The 23476-nt window shown below is 40.5% G+C and overlaps 1 protein-coding gene across 1 annotated transcript; it reads right to left on the minus strand.

Annotated features, from left to right (window-relative positions):
• Nucleotides 1–4845: 4845 nt before the first annotated feature.
• On the minus strand, nucleotides 4846–9339 carry LOC131701755 (zinc finger protein with KRAB and SCAN domains 5-like). The gene is made up of 2 exons (XM_059001564.1): nucleotides 8460–9339; nucleotides 4846–5032 (listed from the first exon to the last, which is right to left on the minus strand). Exons 1-2 carry the CDS (start codon nucleotides 9319–9321, stop codon nucleotides 5013–5015), a joined length of 882 nt encoding a protein of 293 aa, XP_058857547.1. The 5' UTR covers nucleotides 9322–9339; the 3' UTR covers nucleotides 4846–5012.
• Between the last annotated feature and the right edge of the window lie 14137 nt (nucleotides 9340–23476).

The following is a 23476-nucleotide window of genomic DNA, read 5'->3' on the forward strand; positions in this document are numbered from 1 at the left end:
TTGATCTTCCTTTTGGTGACTGTCAATTATTACCGGTACTTAATTATACCTCAATACATATTGATAAACAACTCCTCCAGCAGTCAAGTGATTAAACTATGGAAACGTATAGTAACAACTTAAATTCTTCTTTAAAATATAGAGGGCTGGATTCTCAAAGCTTTAAAAAAAAAAAAAAAGTATTTTAGTTTTTAAGAAAGTTACCCAACCAGAAAAAATAAACAACTTAAATGTTTTATTTATGTCTATTTTATTTGTAAATAGTCTGATGTTGTTTCTTAGTAGTCGTAGAATTTTAATTGTACTTTTTTTCCCTCTAAAAATAAAAGGTTAATAACAAAGCTTTCTGATAGTCCCCTAGCCCATAGTGTCTGGGGAGGAACGGAACCTTTTAAAACAGGAGGCAGAACTTCTGTAGAAGCATTTCTGAATATAAATTGGTACAATAGGAAATGAACTTTGAAATAGGAATTGCTGAATGCCAGCCAGTGGCCAGGGAAAATAAGACTATTAACCTAAGTGAGAGTTTCCAGCTAGAATAGATTTGTGGGTGGGGATAAAGTACTAACTCAAAAGCTTTTGTGTTTTCCTTTCAGTAAACTATAGTACCTTTGGGAAAACAGTAAAACAAATAAAAAAAATTGTGCAATAAAATAGCTATATATAAAGGGCAGGCATAAAATCTCTTTGGGCTATATCTACACATGCTGTGGCTTATTCTAACTGACACAGAGTGCTGAATTGTAGTACTGGCACAGAACTAGCCATGCCAACTCAATGTCTGCTAGATAAGCCACAGCATGTGTGGATATACTGTACCCCAAACCAAGGAACAATGCCAGCCCAGTACAACCACAAAGCAAAAATGTGCACCTCAGTTCTAAAATATGTGCATTTCAAGTCAAAGATCATCATAATGTGTGTAGTATTAGAAAAATGTTGGACCCTTGCTACACTATATATATATATATATATATATATATATATATATATATATATATATATATATATATATATATATATATATAATTAATTTTATGGGTTTAGAAAATGACAAGCATTTGCAACTTTTCTGTGACCCTGATTTATCTTCTTAATTTAGGAATCAAAGGGTTAATTACACAGACACATTAAGAAATACATTTTGGATGAGTTTGTTCTTTGGTAATGTATACATTCGATTTAAGTATAATAAATGCTGCTGTAGTATTATTAAGACCCCACAGCTGGGGGGAGGGACGTTTGTTTTTCGACATTTTATTGATGCAGAACATCTTGTGTCTCATAGATTCTCACACATTAGCAGGCAGTATTTAAGTATGTAATTAAAATACATCTGTACCTATACCAATAGGGTATGTAACAAACATGTAGCTACAGTATAATGAAATATTGAATTACATATTGCTAATAGTTGGTTTAATATAATCAATTCATATGATTTTGTGGTAATTGCATGTATTGAATACTCGAACAAAATTACTATTTCAACTGACATAATTTAGATGAATAAAAAATGTGGAACAAAAATACAGTTACATGATTTTTTTAAACACTTACAGATGAGTCGTATAAAGTCTTGTTAGTTTGTCTCATTCCACATTATATATTGGAAAGAGCTACATTCTGTCATTGATTGCTGACTTAATTAGTCAATGAAAACCACCAACATTTGATAGTGACATAAAACTGAAAATGGTATTCAGTAGAAACAGCATGACAGCTCTATGCATCACACTCAAGTATCATATAATTATAGGCTGTATGTGAATGTGTTCCAGCAATCAATGTTACTGTGTTAATTCATCACACTTATCATTGGGATTTGACCTATCCCTAAATAGACTATTTATCATGAAAACATGCCTTTGAACTGCATCGATTTACAATAAAATACATTTATCACCAGTCAAACATTTGTACTCGTCTTTGATTTTTATTTTATTCTTGTCTTTGCTTTTTCATTGTTTTTTTTTGTGAAATATCAGTACCACTTTATTATCCAGAAAAGGAAAATCTGAAACATTGGATTATCCAAACGCATTTTTCAAAATGCAACCCTGAATAGCTGAAATATCAGATTACCAGAAGAAAGTGGGTAGCCAGAGGAGAATGAACAATTGAGTATCTTCTGTATAATCAAAAAGGGCTCAGTCATTTAATAAATTAGGAAAAAACATCACCCATCTGGAAGGCGGCATGTGTCCAGCAAAAGCCTTTTGGACTTGTACGATGTTAAAGACTGAAGATGTCTCAAAGAGATCTGAATATTTATTGATGTATTTATGTGACAGGGACAAGGTATAATCTTTAACATGTCATAAGATGCATTGCACCCAAATTTAGTTATGTACAGAACACTGATGTTCCAGTGACATTAACAATACTTTAAAACCATTGTGAATGTATTATAGCGTATATAACAGTTTTGTTATTATTTTGACAGCTGTATAGATAGCAGGAATCAGTTATTATTTGGTGGAACAGACAGAAGACCATAAATCTGACATTCTTAAGTACTTAATGTGCAGTAGAAGGTTTTGTGAAACTAAGATCAGGAGTTCATGCCTAAGCAGTCACCAATGGCTTGGCATCGCTGAATCTTCCAGTTGCGTGTTTATTTTGACAGGTTTCCAGATATAGGACCAAATGTTAACAAAATCATGATAAGCCTTTGTGACAGGAATGACGAGTGGTGACGTCAGGCCAGAGTGCAGGAACTAAAAACACACAGGTATTTGCAGTTCAAAACGTGCTTGAAGCACCGTTTTTATTAAACAAAAATAAATAAAATATTTAAACAAAAAAAGACACTTTGCTCACAGAGCACAAAATAAAACAGATAAACAAAACAAAATCTCGAACACAAAAATAATACGATCTTTTACTTTCGTTTTGCTTTCGTTTCCTCTCACCGCTCTCACTCCTAAACACCCACCCGAGTGCCGAGAGCTGCAGGCTTTTATTAAGGTGAACAAAATTAATCCTGTAATTAATTCGGGAGATGGTTCAACTTCTTTATTATTATTATTATTATTATTTATTTCTTAGCAGATGCCCTTATCCAGTGCGACTTACAATCATAAGCAAATACATTTCAAGTGTTACAATACAAGTAATACAATAAGATCAAGAAATACAGTAACTTTTGTTCAAGCAAAGTACAAGTGTGACAAAACACAATTCAATAATACAGCAGATAATAGTGATAGTTACACCAGGATATGATTAAATAGTGATAGTTACATCAGGATATGATTAAATACAAAATACTACCGGTTAAACACTTGGCAGATTACAGTATTCTCAAGTACAGGATTAAATGCAATAAAATAGGGGGCAGATAAGAGCAAAATAAAGCACATTTAAATGAAGGGTGATAGTGTCCCAGGATATAAACAGAGGAGTTCTACAGGTGCTGTTTGAAGAGGTGAGTCTTAAGGAGGCGCCGGAATGTGGTCAGGGACTGGGCAGTCCTGACATCTGTAGGAAGGTCATTCCACCACTGCGGAGCAAGGGTGGAGAAGGAGCGGGCTCGGCAGGCAGGGGAGCGTAGCGGAAGTAGAGCCAGTCTTCTAGTGCAGGCGGAGCGGAGAGGTCGAGTGGGGGTGTAGGGAGAGATGAGGGTCTGGAGCTAGCTGGGTGCAGTCTGGTCAAGGCATCTGTAGGCTAGTACAAGAGTCTTGAACTGGATGCGAGCGGTGATCGGGAGCCAGTGGAGTGAGCGGAGTAGTGGAGTAGCGCGGGCGAAGCGAAGCAGAGAGAACACCAGGCGGGCAGCAGAGTTCTGGATGAGCTGGAGCGGACGGGTGGCGGACGCAGGGAGGCCAGCCAGGAGGGAGTTGCAGTAGTCTAGGCGGGAGAGTACCAGAGCCTGGACCAGGAGCTGGGTAGCGTAGTTGGTGAGGAAGGGTCGGATTCTTCGGATGTTGCTCAGGAAGAATCGGCAAGTGCGTGCCAGAGTGGAGATGTGCTGGGAATAAGAGAGGCAGGGGTCCAGGGTGACTCCGAGGTTCTTAGCGGAGGAAGAGGGAGAGAGTGTGGTAGATTCCAGAGGAACAGAGATAGAGAGATCAGAGGAGGGGGAGGGGGAGGGGGAGGGAAAGAAAAGGAGGTCAGATTTAGAGAGGTTGAGTTTGAGGTGATGCGAGTGCATCCAGGAGGAAATAGCAGACAGACAGGTAGAGATACGGGAGGAGATGGTGGAGTCAGAGGTGGGGAAGGAGAGGAAAATCTGAGCATCATCAGCATAGAAATGGTATGAGAAACCACAGGATGTGATGAGGGCCCAAGACTGACCCTTGGGGGACTCCAGTTAAGAGAGGGTGAGGTGTGGAGGTTGCTCCACGCCAGGTGTGACAGGTTTGACCGATGGTGTGGTGTAAAATGACAGACTCCAGTCCAGTTTTACAATTTAAGCGCTTGGGTTTTTATTTCCCTTTGCCCCAAGCTACCAAACAAATAATAATAATAAATCAAATAAACAATAGGGAAGCCGGGATACACAACAATGTGTAACCCGACAAAATAACAAGAAACGGGGGTTGCAGTCCCAAAATAAACCAACACCAAAACAATAGTCCGCCTTCTTTGTGCCGTCCAAGCACGGGGAAAACACGGGGTAGTAAAACTCAGCACTTCCGGGTTGTCGCTCCTCTAGCGTAATCCTGGAGCGTCCCGTTAGTGCTCTAAAGAAACAAGGAGTAGATGGGTTAACAGGACAGTCCAATCCACAAAACGTCCCGTCCTTTAATTCCCTTCCTCTGTTACTCTATTAGTTAGTTTTAGTTTCAGTTTCTCTCTGTCTCTCTCTCTCTCTCTCTCACACACGCACTGTACCTTGTCAGAAGGAACAGAACCCCGGGCCACGCCCCCTTTTGTACGCCCCGTCCCGTCCCCATTGGTCAGCGAGGGCAACCGCCGTCAGCCAATGCGTGATTGCCACTGCGCTTCCCGACCGGGTCTGTGACGTTGCGCACCGCGGCTCTGCCTGCTCCTCCTCCCCAGTGCCCTCACCGGTCGGAAGGGAGATCTAAAACAAGAATTCACTCTCTCTTTGTCACATATCCCACCGCTCAGAGTGGAGCCGAAGGAACACTCGGCCAAACCTACCAACCCCATTACTCCCCCCTCCCGGGAAAAATAATCCGCATTTTGGTGATCTTTCCCTGCACGATGTACCATACGATACATGTAAGGCTGCAATGCCAAATACCACCGAGTTATCCGGGCATTGCTATCCTTCATAGTGCTTAACCATCTGAGTGGGGCGTGGTCTGTGACTAGATCAAATGAATGTCCCAGTAAGTAATATCTGAGGGAGTGAGTCGCCCATTTAATGGCCAAGCACTCCTTCTCCACAACCGAGTAATTGCGCTCCCTAGGAAGCATTTTTTTGCTGATGTAAAGAATGGGGTGCTCCACCCCGTTAACCCTCTGGGACAAGACCGCCCCCAAACCAACCTCTGACGCGTCAGTATGGAGGAGGAATCTCTTGCTAAAGTCTGGTAATATTAGCGCAGGAGCCTGGCACAGTTTGCGCTTAATGGTCTCAAACGCTCCCTGACACTGTTCTGACCACTTGACTAAATTTGGCGCACTTTTCTTAGTGAGGTTCACCAGAGGATCGACCACGGTGGCATACTCGGGGATAAAGCGGCGGTAATAACCGGCCAATCCTAACAGTGATCTCACCTGGGATTTAGTTTTGGGGACCGCCGCGTCCACCAAAGCCTGGACTTTGGTGGCTACGGGTTTCACCTGTCCGTTTCCCATGATAAATCCTAAGTACTGAGTTTCAGATTTCGCAAACGCACATTTTTTTAGGTTGGCTGTCAGCCGGGCAGCCCTCAGAGACTGGAGGACGGCTGTAAGTCGAATTACATGCTCTCTCCAGGTGGAGCTATATATCACCACATCGTCAATATAAGCTGCTGCATACTCACGATGGGGATGTAACACCTCGTCCATTAGTCTCTGAAAGGCGGCGGGCGCACCATGTAACCCAAACGGCATGGTTTTAAAATGGAACAGACCATCCGGAGTTGAAAATGCCGTTTTTTCACATGAATCGCGGGTTAAAGGGATCTTCCAATATCCCTTCGTCAGGTCCAAAGTTGAGATAAACCCGGCCGTCCCCAGTCGGTCGAGAAGTTCGTCGATCCGAGGCATGGGGTAGGCGTCGAACTTGGCGATAGCATTGACCTTTCGAAAATCGACACAGAAGCGATTAGTGCCGTCCTTCTTGGCCACTATAACAATAGGACTGCACCACTCGCTTCTGGAAGGCTCAATGACCCCAAGTTCAAGCACTCCGCCGGCTTTCTGGGATCCGGTAGGGCCTCTCCCGAACAGTGACCCCTGGCGGAGTAATAACAGCATATTTGGTAAGGTTAGTTCTGCCGGGCACGTCAGAAAACACATCCCCAAATTTCCCAATCAACTTACGCAATTCTACTTGCTGATCTGGAAGTAACTGTTTCCCCATTGAAATCTGGCTGGGGCTAGGGGTCTCTATACAGGGTCCTAAGTCATCCTCCATCTCGCCTGGGGCTATGAATAAGACCTCCCTTGCCTTCCAGGGCTTTAACAAATTGACATGATAGATTTCTGTTTTGTTTCGGCGGTCGGGTTGTCTAATTTCATAATTCACTAATCCTATGGCCCGTATCACCTCATATGGCCCCTGCCATTTAGCACACAGTTTCGATTCCAATGATGGAAGAAGCAGCATTACTTTATCTCCTGGCCGAAAGGTTCGAATTCGTGCATTGGTATTGTAATGCCGCTGTTGCCGATGTTGAGCCGATCTGAGATTGTCCTGAGCCAGTCGACCAATTAAATCAAGGCGATCACGCAGTAGGAGCACATGCTGCACTACATTTTTAGAGGAGCCCTTGTGTTCTTCCCAACCTTCTCTCAACAGGTCGAGGATGCCCCGTGGCTGCCGGCCATATAATAGCTCGAAGGGGGAAAATCCCGTTGAGCTCTGAGGCACCTCTCTTACGCGAAGAGTAGGTAAGGAAGAAGAGTAGCCCAATGTTTCTGCTCCTGACTCACAAACCGTTTCAACATTTGCTTCAATGTTTGGTTAAAACGTTCCACCAGCCCATCCGTTTGGGGATGATAAACGGATGTCCTAATGGGACGTATTTTTAGAATTTTGTACACCTGCTGTAGCGTTTTCGACAAGAAGTTTGTTCCATGATCAGTCAATATTTCTTTTGGGATCCCTACCCTAGCCATAATCTGACTTAACTCTTTCGCAATTGCAGTGGCACTAGTGGACCGCAACGGAACTGCTTCCGGGTACCGCGTTGCATAATCCACCATCACTAATATGTGCGTGTACCCGGAATCAGAAGGCAGCACTGGCCCAACTATGTCCATTGCAACGCGTTCAAAGGGAGTGGAGATAATAGGCAGTGGGACCAGAGGGGCGGGGCGCACTCGACCCGGTGCTACTCTCTGACATTCTGGGCAGCTAGCTACATGTTTCGCCACTTCGGTGTAGAGCCCTGCCCAGTAAAATCGAGCCAGTATTCGGTCCCTCGTCTTGTCCACGCCAAGATGTCCTGCAAAGGGGACGTCATGCGCCAGCCTCATGACCTCTGGTCGACAGGACGGGGGAACCATCAACTGTTTGACAGGCTGTCCTGTGCCCGGGGCTGGGTTTACTCTATAAAGCAAGTGCCCCTCTACCACGAAATGGGGATATACCAGCGTCCCAATGCCGTCAACATCCTTACCCTCAATAGACCGGACCTGTTCCCAAGCGTGCACCAGTGTGGGGTCGTTGTTCTGCTCCCACACTAGGTCCGCGCTTGAGGCCCACACGTCCGGGATATTGACAGGGGCTGGAGCAGTCTCTACCCTCGAGGGTCCAGTAACCTCGCCCGCCCGGTCACACTGCGTTCCGACTCCCTTCGACTGACGTTTGGGACCATCAGCACCTTCTCCCGCCAGACCCCAACCGTGTCTTATCGATGCGCCTTCCCACTTTTCCTTCCGTCTCTCCTTACGTGTTTTTCTAGGACGAAAAAGTGGAGAAAACAGCTCTGTATGGAAGGGAAAAACAGTACCAATTACTTCCCTTCCCCGGGGGTCTGCCGTGTCTACACGTGTGGTCGAGGCTGCCGATATTTTCACTAAATCTTTATATTGCGGCCAGTCTCGACCCAGAATAACTGGATGTGGCAACTTTTCGGCCACCCCCACTACTAGGTGGCGCTTTATCGGGCCTACCGATAAATATACTTTTAGAGTGGGGTATGTCGCCGTATCCCCATGGATACAGGAGATTGCCACCTGGCCTTGTGGCTGCCACGACATACCGCCAAGGAGAGCTGTTCGAATTAAAGTTTGCTCACACCCTGTGTCCACTAATGCGTGGGTGTTCACATTCCCCAATACAACATCAACCATACACGGGCCCTCCCGACCATTTCCCCATTTCCTACCTGTCTCAGACGCCAGGTGACACGCAGCCACGTCGCACTCCATGGCCGCCGGGCAGTATCTGGCAATGTGTCCCGGCTGCTGGCACCTAAAACAGACGGGTGGGGCAGAGGGTAAAGGCGGTACATATTTGTCCCGCTGCTGGTATGACAGCGGGGCAGGGGGAACCATTCTACCCCAGCTGGGGGCCAACCTCTGCCTCCATTGTAAGGGGGCCGGGTGGCCCGACGGGGCCGGTGATCTGACGGCCCTGGGTCCGGGAAAAGGGTTCGACGGCGGTCCTTTGGCAGCGGAGGGAGGGGGGCAGTCCAGCAGGGTGGTTCGGGCGGACACCAGGGAGTCCTCATAGTTTTCGGCTAACGCCACGGCCTGCTCCAGCGTCGTGGGGTTATGCCGGCGTACCCATGCCTGCGTCTCAGCCCCGACCACATGGCAGAATTGTTCCATCACAATGGCCTCCCCCATCTGAATCCCGGTTTTCTGACTGGGGTTCAGCCATTGCGCCATGTGGTCGCATAATTGCTGGGCTACCACCCTGGGCCGGGTGTTGGGGGGTCGCCGGAACTCCCGGAATCTGACCCGATGAGTCTCCCCCGTGATATTGAGACGGCGGAGGATAGCCTGCTTAACCAGGTCATACTGGGCGGCATCGTCGTCAGTCATGGCCCGGTACGCTGCTTGTGCTTCCCCGATCAAGCAGGGACCAAGTTGGCTCGCCCAGTACTCCCGGGGCCATGCTGCAGTGGTAGCCAACCGTTCAAAGGCTACAAGGTAGGCCTCCGGGTCATCCTCCACCGTCATTTTCTGGGCCCGGGCCTTTGGGGCAACCAGCACGGGGCCCGTCGCCGCTGACGTCATCCCCATCCCGACCCTCTCGATAAGAGCCGTGTATCTCTCCTCCCTCCTCCGTTCCTCAGCCTCCCTCCAGCTGTCCAACGCCTCCAGGATTGCCGACAAAGTGGTTGGGTCCATCCCACGATGACACCACGTGTGACAGGTTTGACCGATGGTGTGGTGTAAAATGACAGACTCCAGTCCAGTTTTACAATTTAAGCGCTTGGGTTTTTATTTCCCTTTGCCCCAAGCTACCAAAACACGCTCCAAACAAATAATAATAATAAATCAAATAAACAATAGGGAAGCCGGGATACACAACAATGTGTAACCCGACAAAATAACAAGAAACGGGGGTTGCAGTCCCAAAATAAACCAACACCAAAACAATAGTCCGCCTTCTTTGTGCCGTCCAAGCACGGGGAAAACACGGGGTAGTAAAACTCAGCACTTCCGGGTTGTCGCTCCTCTAGCGTAATCCCGGAGCGTCCCGTTAGTGCTCTAAAGAAACAAGGAGTAGATGGGTTAACAGGACAGTCCAATCCACAAAACGTCCCGTCCTTTAATTCCCTTCCTCTGTTACTCTATTAGTTAGTTTTAGTTTCAGTTTCTCTCTGTCTCTCTCTCTCTCTCTCACACACACGCACTGTACCTTGTCAGAAGGAACAGAACCCCGGGCCACGCTCCCTTTTGTACGCCCCGTCCCGTCCCCATTGGTCAGCGAGGGCAACCGCCGTCAGCCAATGCGTGATTGCCACTGCGCTTCCCGACCGGGTCTGTGACGTTGTGCACCGCGGCTCTGCCTGCTCCTCCTCCCCAGTGCCCTCACCGGTCGGAAGGGAGATCTAAAACAAGAATTCACTCTCTCTTTGTCACACAGGTTACCTGGTAAGTGCGGTTGGAGAGGTAGGAGGAGAACCAGGCCAGAGCAGTGCCAGAGATCCCCAGGTCAGCGAGAGATGATAGTAGAATAGAGTGATCAACAGTGTCAAAGGCAGCAGAGAGGTCGAGGAGAATTAGGACAGAGGAGAGAGAGGCAGCTCGGGCACACTTAAGTAAGTTGGTGACAGACAGGAGGGCGGTTTCAGTGGAGTGAGCAGAGCGAAGCCAGATTGGAGAGGGTCAAGCAGAGAGTGGTTGGACAGAAAAGCAGAGAGCTGGCGGTGTACAGTTCTGCACAAGTTTTTTAAACTGTGGATGGGACTACCCATCCACGCTAAACAAAATATAAAACAACAACACGGCTACGCTGACAATACATAAATACAAATAAAACATTACAGAAATAATAACACTCTGCGCCTCGCCGTCCTATATAAATATAATAAAACAAACCATAAAACAAAACAAATACAAAATACACTGCACATGGGCGGAGGGGACTCCGTTCTAAAATAAAATAAACAAAACAATGTACAGGGCACCACGCCCTGTTACAGCCTTTTATACTCTTAGGCAATGAAGCATTTCAGCACATCCTAACAGTTGTGTCATGACCACTATTAAGTTGTGAATGACTGTGACATTACTTGTCAGATGTCATCAGTGTTAGAGCCATGAACGTAAAAGCATATGACTTCGAAGAACATCCCTCATATAGACTGTTTTTACTTCCATTGAATGTCTGTAAATTTTGGAATCCACTACTGTAGAATGAACACCCTACTAATTATATAACTGACCATTTTTGGCATAGGAAGGTATTTCTTTTTTGTAGTTTATTGTATATTTATTTGTAAGGTCTCAGCAACCAGACAGAAAATGTCTTCTCCAGATGACTTGGAGTGCTGATGTTTGATACATAACAAAGATGCAATAAAATCATTGCCCATAGACATTTGTTAACACGGAAGGCCAAAATAAATAGTTTGTTGTAACTGCCTATTCTTTACATTTTTGAATATTTTGTATTGCATAGATCATTCACCAAATGTTTTATTATGTCATCATTGTGTTCTCCATAGCTTGATCTGTGCCAGCACCACTCAGCACTCTGTCTGGCTTGAGAAGCCACAACATGTGCGAATATACCCCAAGCAACTTAATGTCAGCCCTGTACCTGTTACTAAATAATAACAAGAACAGCTACCTGGATGGAAGAGTTTTGTTGTGGATTCTTTTGGGTGAATAATTAGAATTTATGTTTTGTGTCTAACTAGCTGCACAAGTTAAGCATTGCAGTCAACTAGATAGTATACATTTTGCGTTACTGTCTGGTTGACCAGATAGTATGTGTTTCACTGTAAAATTGTATTTTCACATGCTGTACATTTTCTTAACCACTGTTTTGTAGTTAAGCTTCAGTGTGTTTATGTGTGCCTGTATAATACTGCAGCTAACAAATACTATGGCTGAGTTTGTTTCTTATTCAAACACTAGCAAGGGGAAAAATGAAACATTGATTTTTTTTTTTCAATGTTAACTTAACAGTGTCTAATTAAAGGTCATTGTACTTATCCTTGACATAGACAAAACCCCACTCCTTGTGTACATCAATACAAATCTTGTCAATAGAAAGGTTGTTTTGTGAGTTATTTTCTGTTGTTGACTTCTTATCAAAAGGCCCCAACCATACATTTTCATTTTGCAAAATAAAGCTGCGCCCACATAATATTTCTATATTATACAGGGCAAACTATTATTCCTTACATTCTATTGTTATGGTTCTCACTGTATGTCTGTGGATCCCTCTAAAATACCAGTGTACTATTTATAGTACTTTGGCAAGGCAGATGCCCTGCACATGTAAGAATGTATTTGGTGTGTAGTTGGTTTGTTTAGTTTAAACCCTGCACTATGGCTGGGACCAAATCAAAACTCTGACAACCCGCTAATCGCACTTGACAAAACTGTATTTAGTAGCATTTTCTTTTTATGAGTAGAACAAATAAGATACTTAAAAAAAAATGAAAACGCTATTAAATACAGTTTTGTTAAGTGCGATTAGCGGGTTGTCAAAGTTTTGATTTGGTCCCAGCCTATGTCCAGTTCCCCTCCAAAAGGCAGACAAGCCAGCCATGTGAGAATGTGGCTGGTCTGCTTAGTCTGACTTGATTGGATGGGAATGTGATCAAGCCAAATTGCTAATTAATTGTTAATTTGGCTTGGCCACATGAAAAGGAGGAGCTGGGAAGGATAGCTCCTTAGCTCATATCTTTTACATATGCTGAAGCAGCAGGTTGTACTCTTGGAAGTCATCTCACCATGGTAGCAAAGCTTGTTAAATCTATCCTATAGTATCTGGTTTAATCACTGCCTCTTGTCTAATCTTGAGTACAAATAATCTTTATCAAATATTAACAATAGTATACAAATATGCATATGTTACAGAGTTAAAACGCTACATTAATTGAAGTCTTCCTTCCTTGTTACACATTGCTATTTGGCATCTGCAAATATATCCCAATGAATTTGCTTATGTGTGACCTACCAGCCCTGCTGCTTCCTACCCCCATGCACACTACAATATATATATAAACTGTTGTGGAAGTTTTTATTTTTTATTTTATTAACCAATTTACCAACATAAAGTTTAAATGAATATAAACAGTCATTATTCAAATACTTCGGAATTCCAAAAAGGGGCAACAACTTTTTTTTTTCAAATAAATGTGGCCTCTTCTGGCCGCGTGGGGTCCCGTTCTTATCACATTGGCAAGTTAGAAACCTTGTGAGATGTCGTAGCTATATGAAGGTAACTTCTATTACTCATCTAGCAATTTCTTTTAGAAAATACTTTAAATAGTATTACCCATATACATGTTTAAAATACATGTTAGACATCACATTGTTGTCATTTGTCATATTCATATCTGTAAGCAATCTGGATCTGCCAGTGGTATTTCTGAAACACACAACACTCCACAGTTGCTACATGTTTCTCATTTCCTGTCCTCACCTGTTTTCTTTGTGATTATTCTATGCATTTGTTGTTGTGTGTTTGTAAAAAGCAATAATAAAGTGTGACAGGATGGTTGAGTGGTGATGTCACAGACCAGGAAGTTGACAATCACACATGGTACTGCGGGCTGAGTCTCAAATGCGCTCTTTCTTTTATTAATCAAAATAAAATATTTAAACAAACAGAAACTAAACACAAAACAAAAAGGCACGGTGGCCAAAATAAACAGACAATAATTCTCAAGTATTATGTATCATGCTGGTGTAATGCCAGCAAGAGTAGCAATTGTTTTCAGTTTATAAATCGTACTGTCTCTCCATCTTCTTTGTCCTAAACTCTCTCCAACTCTCATCAACCCAACAGGAGCAGCTGCTTTGCTTTTATATATGTGGCCATCTCCCAATTGGTAATTTCTTGATTCATTTGGCGATGTCCACATTACACATGAGTTTAACTGGATTGGGAATTTTAACCCCATCCATGCTGTAAAACAATAATACCCTATCACACAGAGATTTAAATAGAACAAGGTAAAAGTGCAATTTTTACCATGGCACAGCAGGAATACAAACATTATTTTTGAACAAGTAAGTGGCTTATCTGATAAAAGCACAAGTTCTAAGTGTGCCACTTTCTAGGATACAACTTGTATCTGCTAAAAAAAGCTCTTGTAAAAGTAATATCACAATTAATACTTTTGAGTCAGTGAGACTTACTCTACTCTCTCTAAAAGCTAAACTGCTTTTTTATTATCCCCAGCAGTGAAACATTGCCTCTGCCCAACCTTGCATTTCAAATCCTTATTGCCCAATTTCAAATTTAAACAACTCCGGCTCCTGCAAACCAACCAAGTGAAATAATAAAATGCAGGACGATACAATGTGTTATACATAGGTACTACTAAACATTTATTTTTGAACATTTAAACATGTATTATTATTATTATTATTATTATTATTATTATTATTATTATTATTATTATTATTATTATTATAGTATTTTTTTACTTCACATAACTGTAACTATTTTAAGGAATGTTTTTTAAAGAACTGTTTTGGGTCTCCTGGGAGCCTTTTAAATAACTTAAAGTTTGCATGTTTTTTTTCAGCTGTTTCAAGAGGGATTATCAGTTAATATTGCTCTTCAAAAAACTGTCCTTAAATAATAAAAAAAACCATTAATTGAAGGGAGAGTCGTGGGTTCAATCCCAGGTGGGGGACATTGCTGTTGTACCCTTGAGCAAGGTACTTTACCTAGATTGCTCCGGTAAAAACCCAACTGTATAAATGGGTAATTTTATGTAAAAATAATGTGATATCTTGTAACAATTGTAAGTTGCCCTGGATAAGGGTGTCTGCTAAGAAATAAATAAATAAATCTCTTAGGCCAGGGATACACAAGCAATTTGTTAAGCAATTTTTTCTTGGCAACTCAAACTGTCACTAATTGACAACTCGAGTTGTGAACACATTTTCAATTGGCAATCAACTTGTTAGAACAGACAACTGCTCTATGTTCAGCAATTCAGTTGACAATTTTTCTATGTGCCTGTGTGTGTTCAGCCAATATGATATTCCACCAATAGCAGTTAACATTTCTTTCATTAAAACTCAAGTTTACAAATTCAAGTTAATCATATTAGTTCAAATGAAAGTGCATTTTCTTCCTTTCTTTTTTTTTAATTTTAAGATTCTTCTGATTTATATGTGGACATGGACACAATCGATACCACTGACTCGACAGTGGTTATGGATCACCATCCTCTACTTCAGCTATGCTGTCAATTTCAGACAAAGATGTTTCTGCCTTCCATTATTGAATCTTGTAGGATCCTTCAAACGCAGTTCCTGCTTCAAAGCATGATGTTCTCCATGTCTGTTTCTGTTACACAGCCATTCTCTGGTCCAAACTCGAGTTTTTCTCCATCAACGTCTTTTCAAAATGATTCCAATTATTATAGCAGCTGTTCAAACATGTGTATTGCAAACAGGCACCACCTTAAAAGTACTTTAAATAATTGTCAATTTTCCAGTGTGCGTGTGGCACTTTTAAAAACAGCAATCCAGTTGTCAATTTCCAATAAAAATTGCTTGTGTATCCCGGACTTAGGTTAACACTAGAACCACCACAGTTATACCTTATACAGTTATACTCATACCTAAAACTGCCGCCAACATCAATATTAAAATGAAAGATAAACTATCGGATACAACTCAAAAGTTGTATTCAGGCACGTCATATCAAACATCTGCACAGCCAAAACGCCATATTTAAATGAATAATTAAACATAAAATAGTTTATTTCTAACTTACCACATATAAAGCACTTCTTCAAAAAATGAAAAACTATAATAAAATAAACATTTCAAAATAAACTAGTGTGTAAACAGGTACATACAAAACTGTAAAAACGAAAGTATATTTTAATTTAAAACAAAAATAACATACGTTTTCTCTTGGGTGCAGCACTGAATCCAGGTTGAGCTGCAGCAGCCTGCTGCTTTGCAGTTTTCTGATCTAAATGTTTCTGCCGAAGCGCGGTGGCTGGCTTCAAGATGAAATCTCGCCTACTGATATTTTCCTGGTGCATTCCTTATACAAAATGAAGGAATTGATGGCTGCCAGGTTCAGTAGAGAAAACAACAGGCTTGTATATATATAAAAAATAGAATATTGTAGGTTATATTCAAAATAAAAAAATGTATTGCTTTTATTTTGTTTTAAAATAACTGCTGGCGGTTCTAGGTTGGCAGGATTATAACTTCCTTATTTTCGTGATCCTGCCTTTCAGACGCCGTCAGGGTATTAAATACATGTATTTAGGAAAAGACATAAAAAGACAACTGCATAACTTTCAGACATGCAGAGTCATTTACATTTGAAAACCTCAAACCATAAAAATGACTGCCCGTGGCGGTTCTAATGTTAAATGTGCAGTGTGGAGTAGTGGTTAGGGTTCTGGACTCTTGACCGGAGGGTTGTGGGTTCAATCCCCAGTGGGGGACACTGCTGTTGTACCCTTGAGCAAGGTACTTTACCTAGATTGCTCTAGTAAAAACCCAACTGTATAAATGGGTAATTGTATGTAAAAATAATGTGATATCTGTATAATGTGAAATAATGTATAATGTGATATCTTGTAACAATTGTAAGTCGCCCTGGATAAGGGCGTCTGCTAAGAAATAAATAATAATAATAATAATAATAATAATAATAATAAATGGTGCTTTGAAAAACAGGTATACACTTCTAATTCTCTCTTAAAACTTTTATAAACTTGATTTAATGTATTATTTAAAACAGCAAAGTGGATAAGGTATATTTGTATTATCAAAAGTTTATCAAAGCAGTTTTGCAGTTCATCATGGTCATCCTGTGACTCTCCAGCTCTCTGGTGCAAGTTACAGTAGGCTGATGAATGATGTCAGCTCCTTTAAAAAAATCATACCTAAAGCTCAACTGAGTTCCCTTCAACAAGTCATTTCAAAACCTTGACAGTCGCTTGTTGTAATGGAGTGACAGAACATGACAAAAATACTTGGATAATAGCTACATAACAGACTTTGGTCCATGACAGTTTTTGTTCAAACTATCTTCAGTGTATACACCCCTTTCTCTTCTGAGGGAATTTAAATCATGCTTATTAATGGATGATAACTGCTCTTCTGATTAACCCAGATGGTGAACAATGTTTTTTTTTTTTTTTTTTAAACAAAGCTTGTTTAACTGTGCAGCAAATCATTCACAGTGAGATGCTGATGAATTCATGGTTTCTGCATTTCACATTTTTACATCTCATTACCTGAAGACTCAGTAAATCAGTTGCTCAGAAGATTTTCACTTAATGAATTGCTAAAACTCTCCCGCTGGGGAAAGAATTATTATACATAACAATCTTTCCCAAATTCTGCTGTAAACATAAACATGCACAATTGCATTGCATTATTTTCTGACAAAGCTATCAAAATCATAAACACAAAGTCATTAAATGTTCGGCAACTCCCTTGATCTGAATTTTATATATCCAATATATGTATATCATATATTAATTCAAAGCATAAGAACATGTCATCTTACGTTTTTTATACCTAAATGTCTTAATTGTGCAGGAATAGAACTAGCGCAGGCATAGATATTTCACGGTTTTCTATTGCTTGTCCCATGGTTTACAGTACTAATCTAACCATTTCAGATTTTAACAAAACAGTCCAATAAATTACTCAAAAAAGACTATATTGTGTTTAATTCACTGCCCGACGATTAGGTTTTCTGTGCTGGTCCACAGGTATTGGAATCCTCCAATGATCTCTGTGCTTGAGTCCTTTTTCGGATACTTAATTACCGTACCTGTCATTCACCTTACCCACAGTTTCAATAAAGCAGGACACCTGTAAAAGTTTCATCTTTAAAGCTTTGAAATGGTTCCTAATGTGTTAAATAATTAACTTAATTCCAGACCAGTGCCTACAAATAGGAGCTCTGCTTAATCATGCCATAATTAAAGTTATGTATTTTCCTGGTGAATAAGTTTGATTAGCCTTTTCTTCTTGAGCACAAGTGGTCGGAAATGCATTTGATTGGATTTGAATACAGCAGCAGTCAGACCTTTTCCTTGGTTGAAGGGCATCTGCTTGAGCCAGCTGGTGGATAGGGAGAAAATACAATTACTACCCACACCTGGGATACAATTTTCTGGGTGCCTAGGAATCCCATAATTGGAACACCCTCTCAGGAATCAGCAACTGTGAATGATCAGTAATTTAGCTGGACATGTCTGCTGCCTGTTGTGAAAACTTACTGGAACTGCTGCACCATAACTTTGTGTTTAGTTTTGAGTAACAGTACATTATTTGTTTTGAGCAGACATTATGAAACATCATGAAACCACTTTCAACATTTGGTGGCTAGGACAGTAAGTTTATATAGAAACATATATAGTGTGTGTCTCTTAATATTCAAGAAAAATAAACAATTAGCATATATGCTATCTGAAATGTATATTTATCATCTGCAAATATCCTACAGTCCCCAATTAAAACAACTTTATAATATTAATAATACTCAGACAGGTAGGCGACTATATTAAACTTGTGTTAAACAACAGTAAATGTTTTAAATTCAACATTGGACTGTATTATAAAGCATTTTTCAGAAAGGAATACAATAATTTCAAAAATTTACTGACCCCATCCCCCCCCCCCCCAAAAAAAAAGACATTTTAAATAACATTACAATATGCCTAATCTGCAAATGTATGTGATCATGTAATCGTTGGGTGCCCGTGCATTCGTATCAGCCTGCAGATATGTGGAACAAATGCGATAAGAACGATGAGGTCCCTCATTTTTTTTTTTGGCCAGTCAATGTAGCAAGTCACTACTCAACAACATTATTGTGGTAATTGCTTTATTCCTCTTTCAAAAATATTCTTCAAAATAGGGTATTTTTTAATCAATAAGTTGTGGCATATCGAATTACTGTCATCGGTTGACTCTATTGACCCTGCAGGTGCTTTCCAATAATTATATATTTATGTAGTTACAATGTAATTACAATGTAACCACATGAGCATTTACTGTTCAATTACAATGGAAAGAGGTCTATGACAAGTTAGGTTTTATTATATAATAATAAATACGTTGGCCTATAATAGAGAACCCAGTAAGAAAGGATAGAGAAATGAGAGACAATTTATCAAAGATAATGTTCTCATTCTGAGCACTTCTTATCAAGTTTTGCTTGTTATGTTTATGGAAACAACTATAGTGTATCAAATCACCCTCTGAGATTATACCCACATGTTGTATCATTTCCAAATCAGGTTTTTAGGGTACTCCATTGCTAAACACCAATTTTGTAAATATGTTTAGTGCAAATGTCATAGCACTGGGGCAATCTTCCTCTGAGGAAGATCTTGCCACTCTCAGGTGGTGGGTTATTTAAGGTTTAACAGTAGAGCTTGTATCATACTCATTGTTTAAACAATACCCTTTATACAGCATGCCTCTGCTAGTACTTTGTGGTTTACATTTCCCATTATCTTAGGTAATTATAAATTAAATGCATATTCTGAGCATTATAGGATTGAAAAAATAGCAAGACTACCAGGAATGGCTACTGAGCTCTTTGGTTGTAAGAGAAACTATAACTGCACTATTAGGGTACTTGACAGGCGATTTGTCACTAGACAAACTGCATGTACCGGTACTATTAATTAGCACATACAGCACTGGCCGGGGTAGTAGTATTCTTTTATGTTGGTCATATTAATGTTTTGAAACAACATTATACAGTATTTCCTGCATACATATGAACCCATCATGTAGGCTGTGTGGTCCAGTGGTTAAAGGAAAGGGCTTGTAACCAGGAGGTCTCTGGTTCAAATCCCACCTCAGCCACTGACTCATTGTGTGACTCTGAACAAGTCACTTAACCTCCTTGTGTTCCGTCTTTCGGGTGAGACGTAACTGTAAGTGACTCTGCAGCTGATGCATAGTTCATACACCCCAGTCTCTGTAAGTTGCCTTGGATAAAGGCGTCTGTTAAATAAACTAATAATAATTATCACTGGATACAGATCTGAAGACAGGTGTGGTAAAGTAGATACATGTCATTTTTGCACATACTTTTTTTTTTGGGGGGGGGGGGGGTACAAAAATGGCAGGTTCAATTTACAGAAGATGACGGTGGGAGGGGGGAGCTTGTGGTGAGGGAAATTGCCCTGTGTAGAGCTTTCTGTTTCATATGCTAAGTGGACACTGTTTTTGATCTGTATTTGTCAGGTGGTCACTCAGGAGACTTTGAGAAGCTGTTGCGGAAACTAGAGATGCACAAAATAAAGCATTAATGGTTAATTGGATGTTTGAAGTCCTGGGAGGGGTATTTTCAGCAAGCACCTCATTCCAAATGGGAATCAAAGCAACTATTATTGTTTGTCTATTCCAGCCAACAGCCAACGGCACACTTGTTCTGTTAATTAAACACATCTAAGAAGTGCCTGCTTTACTGAACTACATGGTTGTTTTCAGATTTTGCTTGGGTTTATCTGGGCAAGCTGTGGTAATTAAAGCCAACCTCAGGATTCATTGAAAGCAGCTTGGCTTTTCTCAAGATGAGCTCCATTGATTTTTTTATAAGAATATGAAGAACACAGTTCAGTGGTGGAGAATAATGAATGGGTTCTTCAGAGTCACTTTGGCATTCTAAATTAAGTTAGATGAGTTCCCCCATACAGCCAGGTGTGTTGTGCTTTTATTGCTTAAAAGACAAATACTCTCCAGGCTCATAAATCTTTATTCTTCTCCTGCTGCTGCTGCAGCAGAGACTGGGAGTGAAGAATATGAAGATGAGTGTGACATGTATCATCTTGAACCAATTGTTGCTGTGCAGAGATATCAACTGCCACTTTACACTTTACATTTAACAATTTAAAAAATAACATTAACTCAGCAATTTGAACAGCTAAAACATTTAATAGCTGGTTTTACAGCTGAAACTATGGTTATGGTAGCTAGTCTCAGATTAGTGATAAACAGGTCTGTGTGACAATACGAGCTGGATAGCTCTCGTTTGCGCACCATTAAGATAGCCACTGAATAACAGCGTTTCCACACAGGATCTTGTGTTCAGTGTCTTTGGACACACTTTTATTATTTACATTTCAAAACAACAGAAAAAACAAACAAAACCCTAGCTCCTCTGAACAATAACAATACAAAAGCCCCTCACTGAGTCAGGGCAGGCTAAGCCTGTTATCCCTGATGAAAAATCCTTAAGAATGGTCAGAATACAAAAATATCATCATTACTGGTTTTCCATAGTATAACAATCACAAAAGTATATTTTCCTTCCACCGCTTGCTCAGCTTCTCCTGCTGGCCCACTCTAGTTGTAGAAATGTATTAACCAAACCACTCTTTAGATGACAATATATGTGCATAACGTTCCTTGTAGTGGCTGCTTGGTTAGTGCTTTGACAACTCTTACACCAGTCTTGATTGGCTTTATTACCTATTTAGACTCTTTCAAAAATTCCAATTTCACAATGCAACTTTTGTACAGATTAGTCCTCTGGCTTGGCCTATTCCTGGTACATTTGCATTTTCTATCCATCCTCAGAACATTTGCTTGTTCTCCACTCCTGTTCTTCTTCTTTTGACTCCTGGTAATCTGTAGAAGCAGGAGATTGTGTTGCTTTCTTAACAGCACCACAGCTTCCATAATAAAAGTGTACTGCAGCGTAAAACAGGTTAGTCTTGCTTCGGCTATTTTAAACAAATGGCCGGTAAGCATTGCGTTTATGAAGCTTGCTTTGTTTAATTCAAATGCATTTAATAGCTACAACAACATGCTGCCAATATCTGCAACTATGCGCTCCATCATATAAACACATTGCACAAAAAAAGAGTAAAACACAACTCTCAACTCAACTGGTGTATTGAAACATCACTGCTACACACAGCTGATTGACACACGCACACAGCCCGTCTCTCTTAAAGGGGAACGCACCAAAAGGCTGATTGCTATAAGGCTTTCTTTCTGTTTCCATCGCGGGCACTGCACTTGCTCCCAATACCATTACTCTCGTAGCCTAATTTTAATATTTATTGATTTATTTAGCGAGGCGGTTAATTGATCAGGGTGGTTGCGTGACGGTCGGCTATGCAACATTCCACTGTAGTTTATTCTGTTATAAATTGAATAAATCTTTAAAATCTTTAATCTTCTTCTGTTCTAGGGCACTCAATTAGCTGAATATAAGTAAGCACTGGTTGACCTTTCTAAATCTTGTGTGGTAATTGGAAACACCCAACCATTACAGAATGGACAAAACCATAAATTGTTACATTTCACCAAATGTGATGCCGATTCCAGTCTGAATTTTAAAGATCTCTTAATCATGTCCTGTGATCTTTATATCTTGCTTATCTAACAAAGCACCAGAGTCTTAATTTGAACAGATTACTTTGCTTCTTGACTGAGAACAAGCCACGTGTCAATTTAAAAGGCATAAATGATGAAGACCTGTCAGTTTGTAGAACGCATAACTGAATAAGCACTTACACTGTACCTACTTGTTTCTATGTGACTATTTCTACTGAGGTATAGAACACAAAAATGAACAACAAAAACAAAACATTGTTTTACCAATGACATTTTGTATTACTTTTAATTGACTTGGATTTTTAAAGCAGTTTTAATAATCTGTGTCTTAGTCCTTAATTGGTGTATTTAAGCCCAAATCCTGCATGAGTAGTTGTGCCCAAGGACTCAGCACTGCCAATTCAGCAACTCTTTATGAATCCCTTACAAAATGATAGTGAGAATATATCCAGAGGTTATTTTTTAAGACTGAAGTCTTTTTTAGAAACCTCTTTGTTACACTTTAGGCACCCACAATAAAGGTTCAAAACCAATTTAGTCTCGCATTGAATCTAACACGGAGCTCTATAAATACATTGAGTCCTGGAGGAAAAACATTATTTTTCTGCCCATTCAGAAAAAAAAAATCTATTTGCCTGCCACACAAAAAGCCAACACTCTTTTTTACATCTAATTTTCTTGCAATTGCCCTCCCTGTGAAAGCCTTTTCCTATTGACAGAAAAGGGTACTGTTAAAGAATGCCTTCAGCCTTGCAGGCATCTCCTTTTTCTGTGCTTTTTTATGACTTTCATTTGTTTTAATAAATGTGACTGAAAAAACACAGACTAAAACCGTTGAATACCTATAAACTATGGTGTAAAGTCCATGTAAACCACTTGTGTATTTAGATTTAATTAAGTGACTCTAGGTGGAATATTTACTTCCAACATTGTAAAATTGTTACACTGCTTATATCTACTACTTGCATCATTTTAATTGACCTTCTTTTCACTACAAGCACAGCCAAGCTTCACTGTTTTATGTGCTTTTGCCAAATCAAGCATCAACACCCACTGAAAGTATATGCTCTTAACAACAGTTTCTAGTTTATCTTTTTTCTCTGACTGGTTAACTGACTCAAGTACAAAATACATCACTAACGATTAAACAAACACATTTTTCACCTTACTTATTCTCTCACAGCCCTTCACATTGTATAAGCTCCCTTGCAATTACAGACAATCCGACACATGAGATCCCTAGGGCCAGGAAAAATATTCAGATGTATGACTTTACCAGTCAGCGGGTATTAATTAAAATTGAAAGAAACATGTTAAAAAAACAACACAAAAAAAGTGTACATTAATATACCAATCAACCAATGATAACAAAACAGCATCTTTTGACACTGTGTTTTGAATT

This window comes from Acipenser ruthenus, chromosome 26, assembly GCF_902713425.1.
Source record: "Acipenser ruthenus chromosome 26, fAciRut3.2 maternal haplotype, whole genome shotgun sequence".
Classification (NCBI taxonomy): domain Eukaryota; kingdom Metazoa; phylum Chordata; class Actinopteri; order Acipenseriformes; family Acipenseridae; genus Acipenser; species Acipenser ruthenus.

Bases quoted from the DNA above. Each gene is read 5' to 3' on its own strand.
- LOC131701755 (XM_059001564.1), bottom strand. From the start codon at position 9,321: ATGGGGATGACGTCAGCGGCGACGGGCCCCGTGCTGGTTGCCCCAAAG. The intron at 5,033-8,459 runs GTAGGAAATGGG...TTCTTGTTTTAG, and splicing joins TCACCTGGCGTCTGAGACAG to ATCTCCCTTCCGACCGGTGA.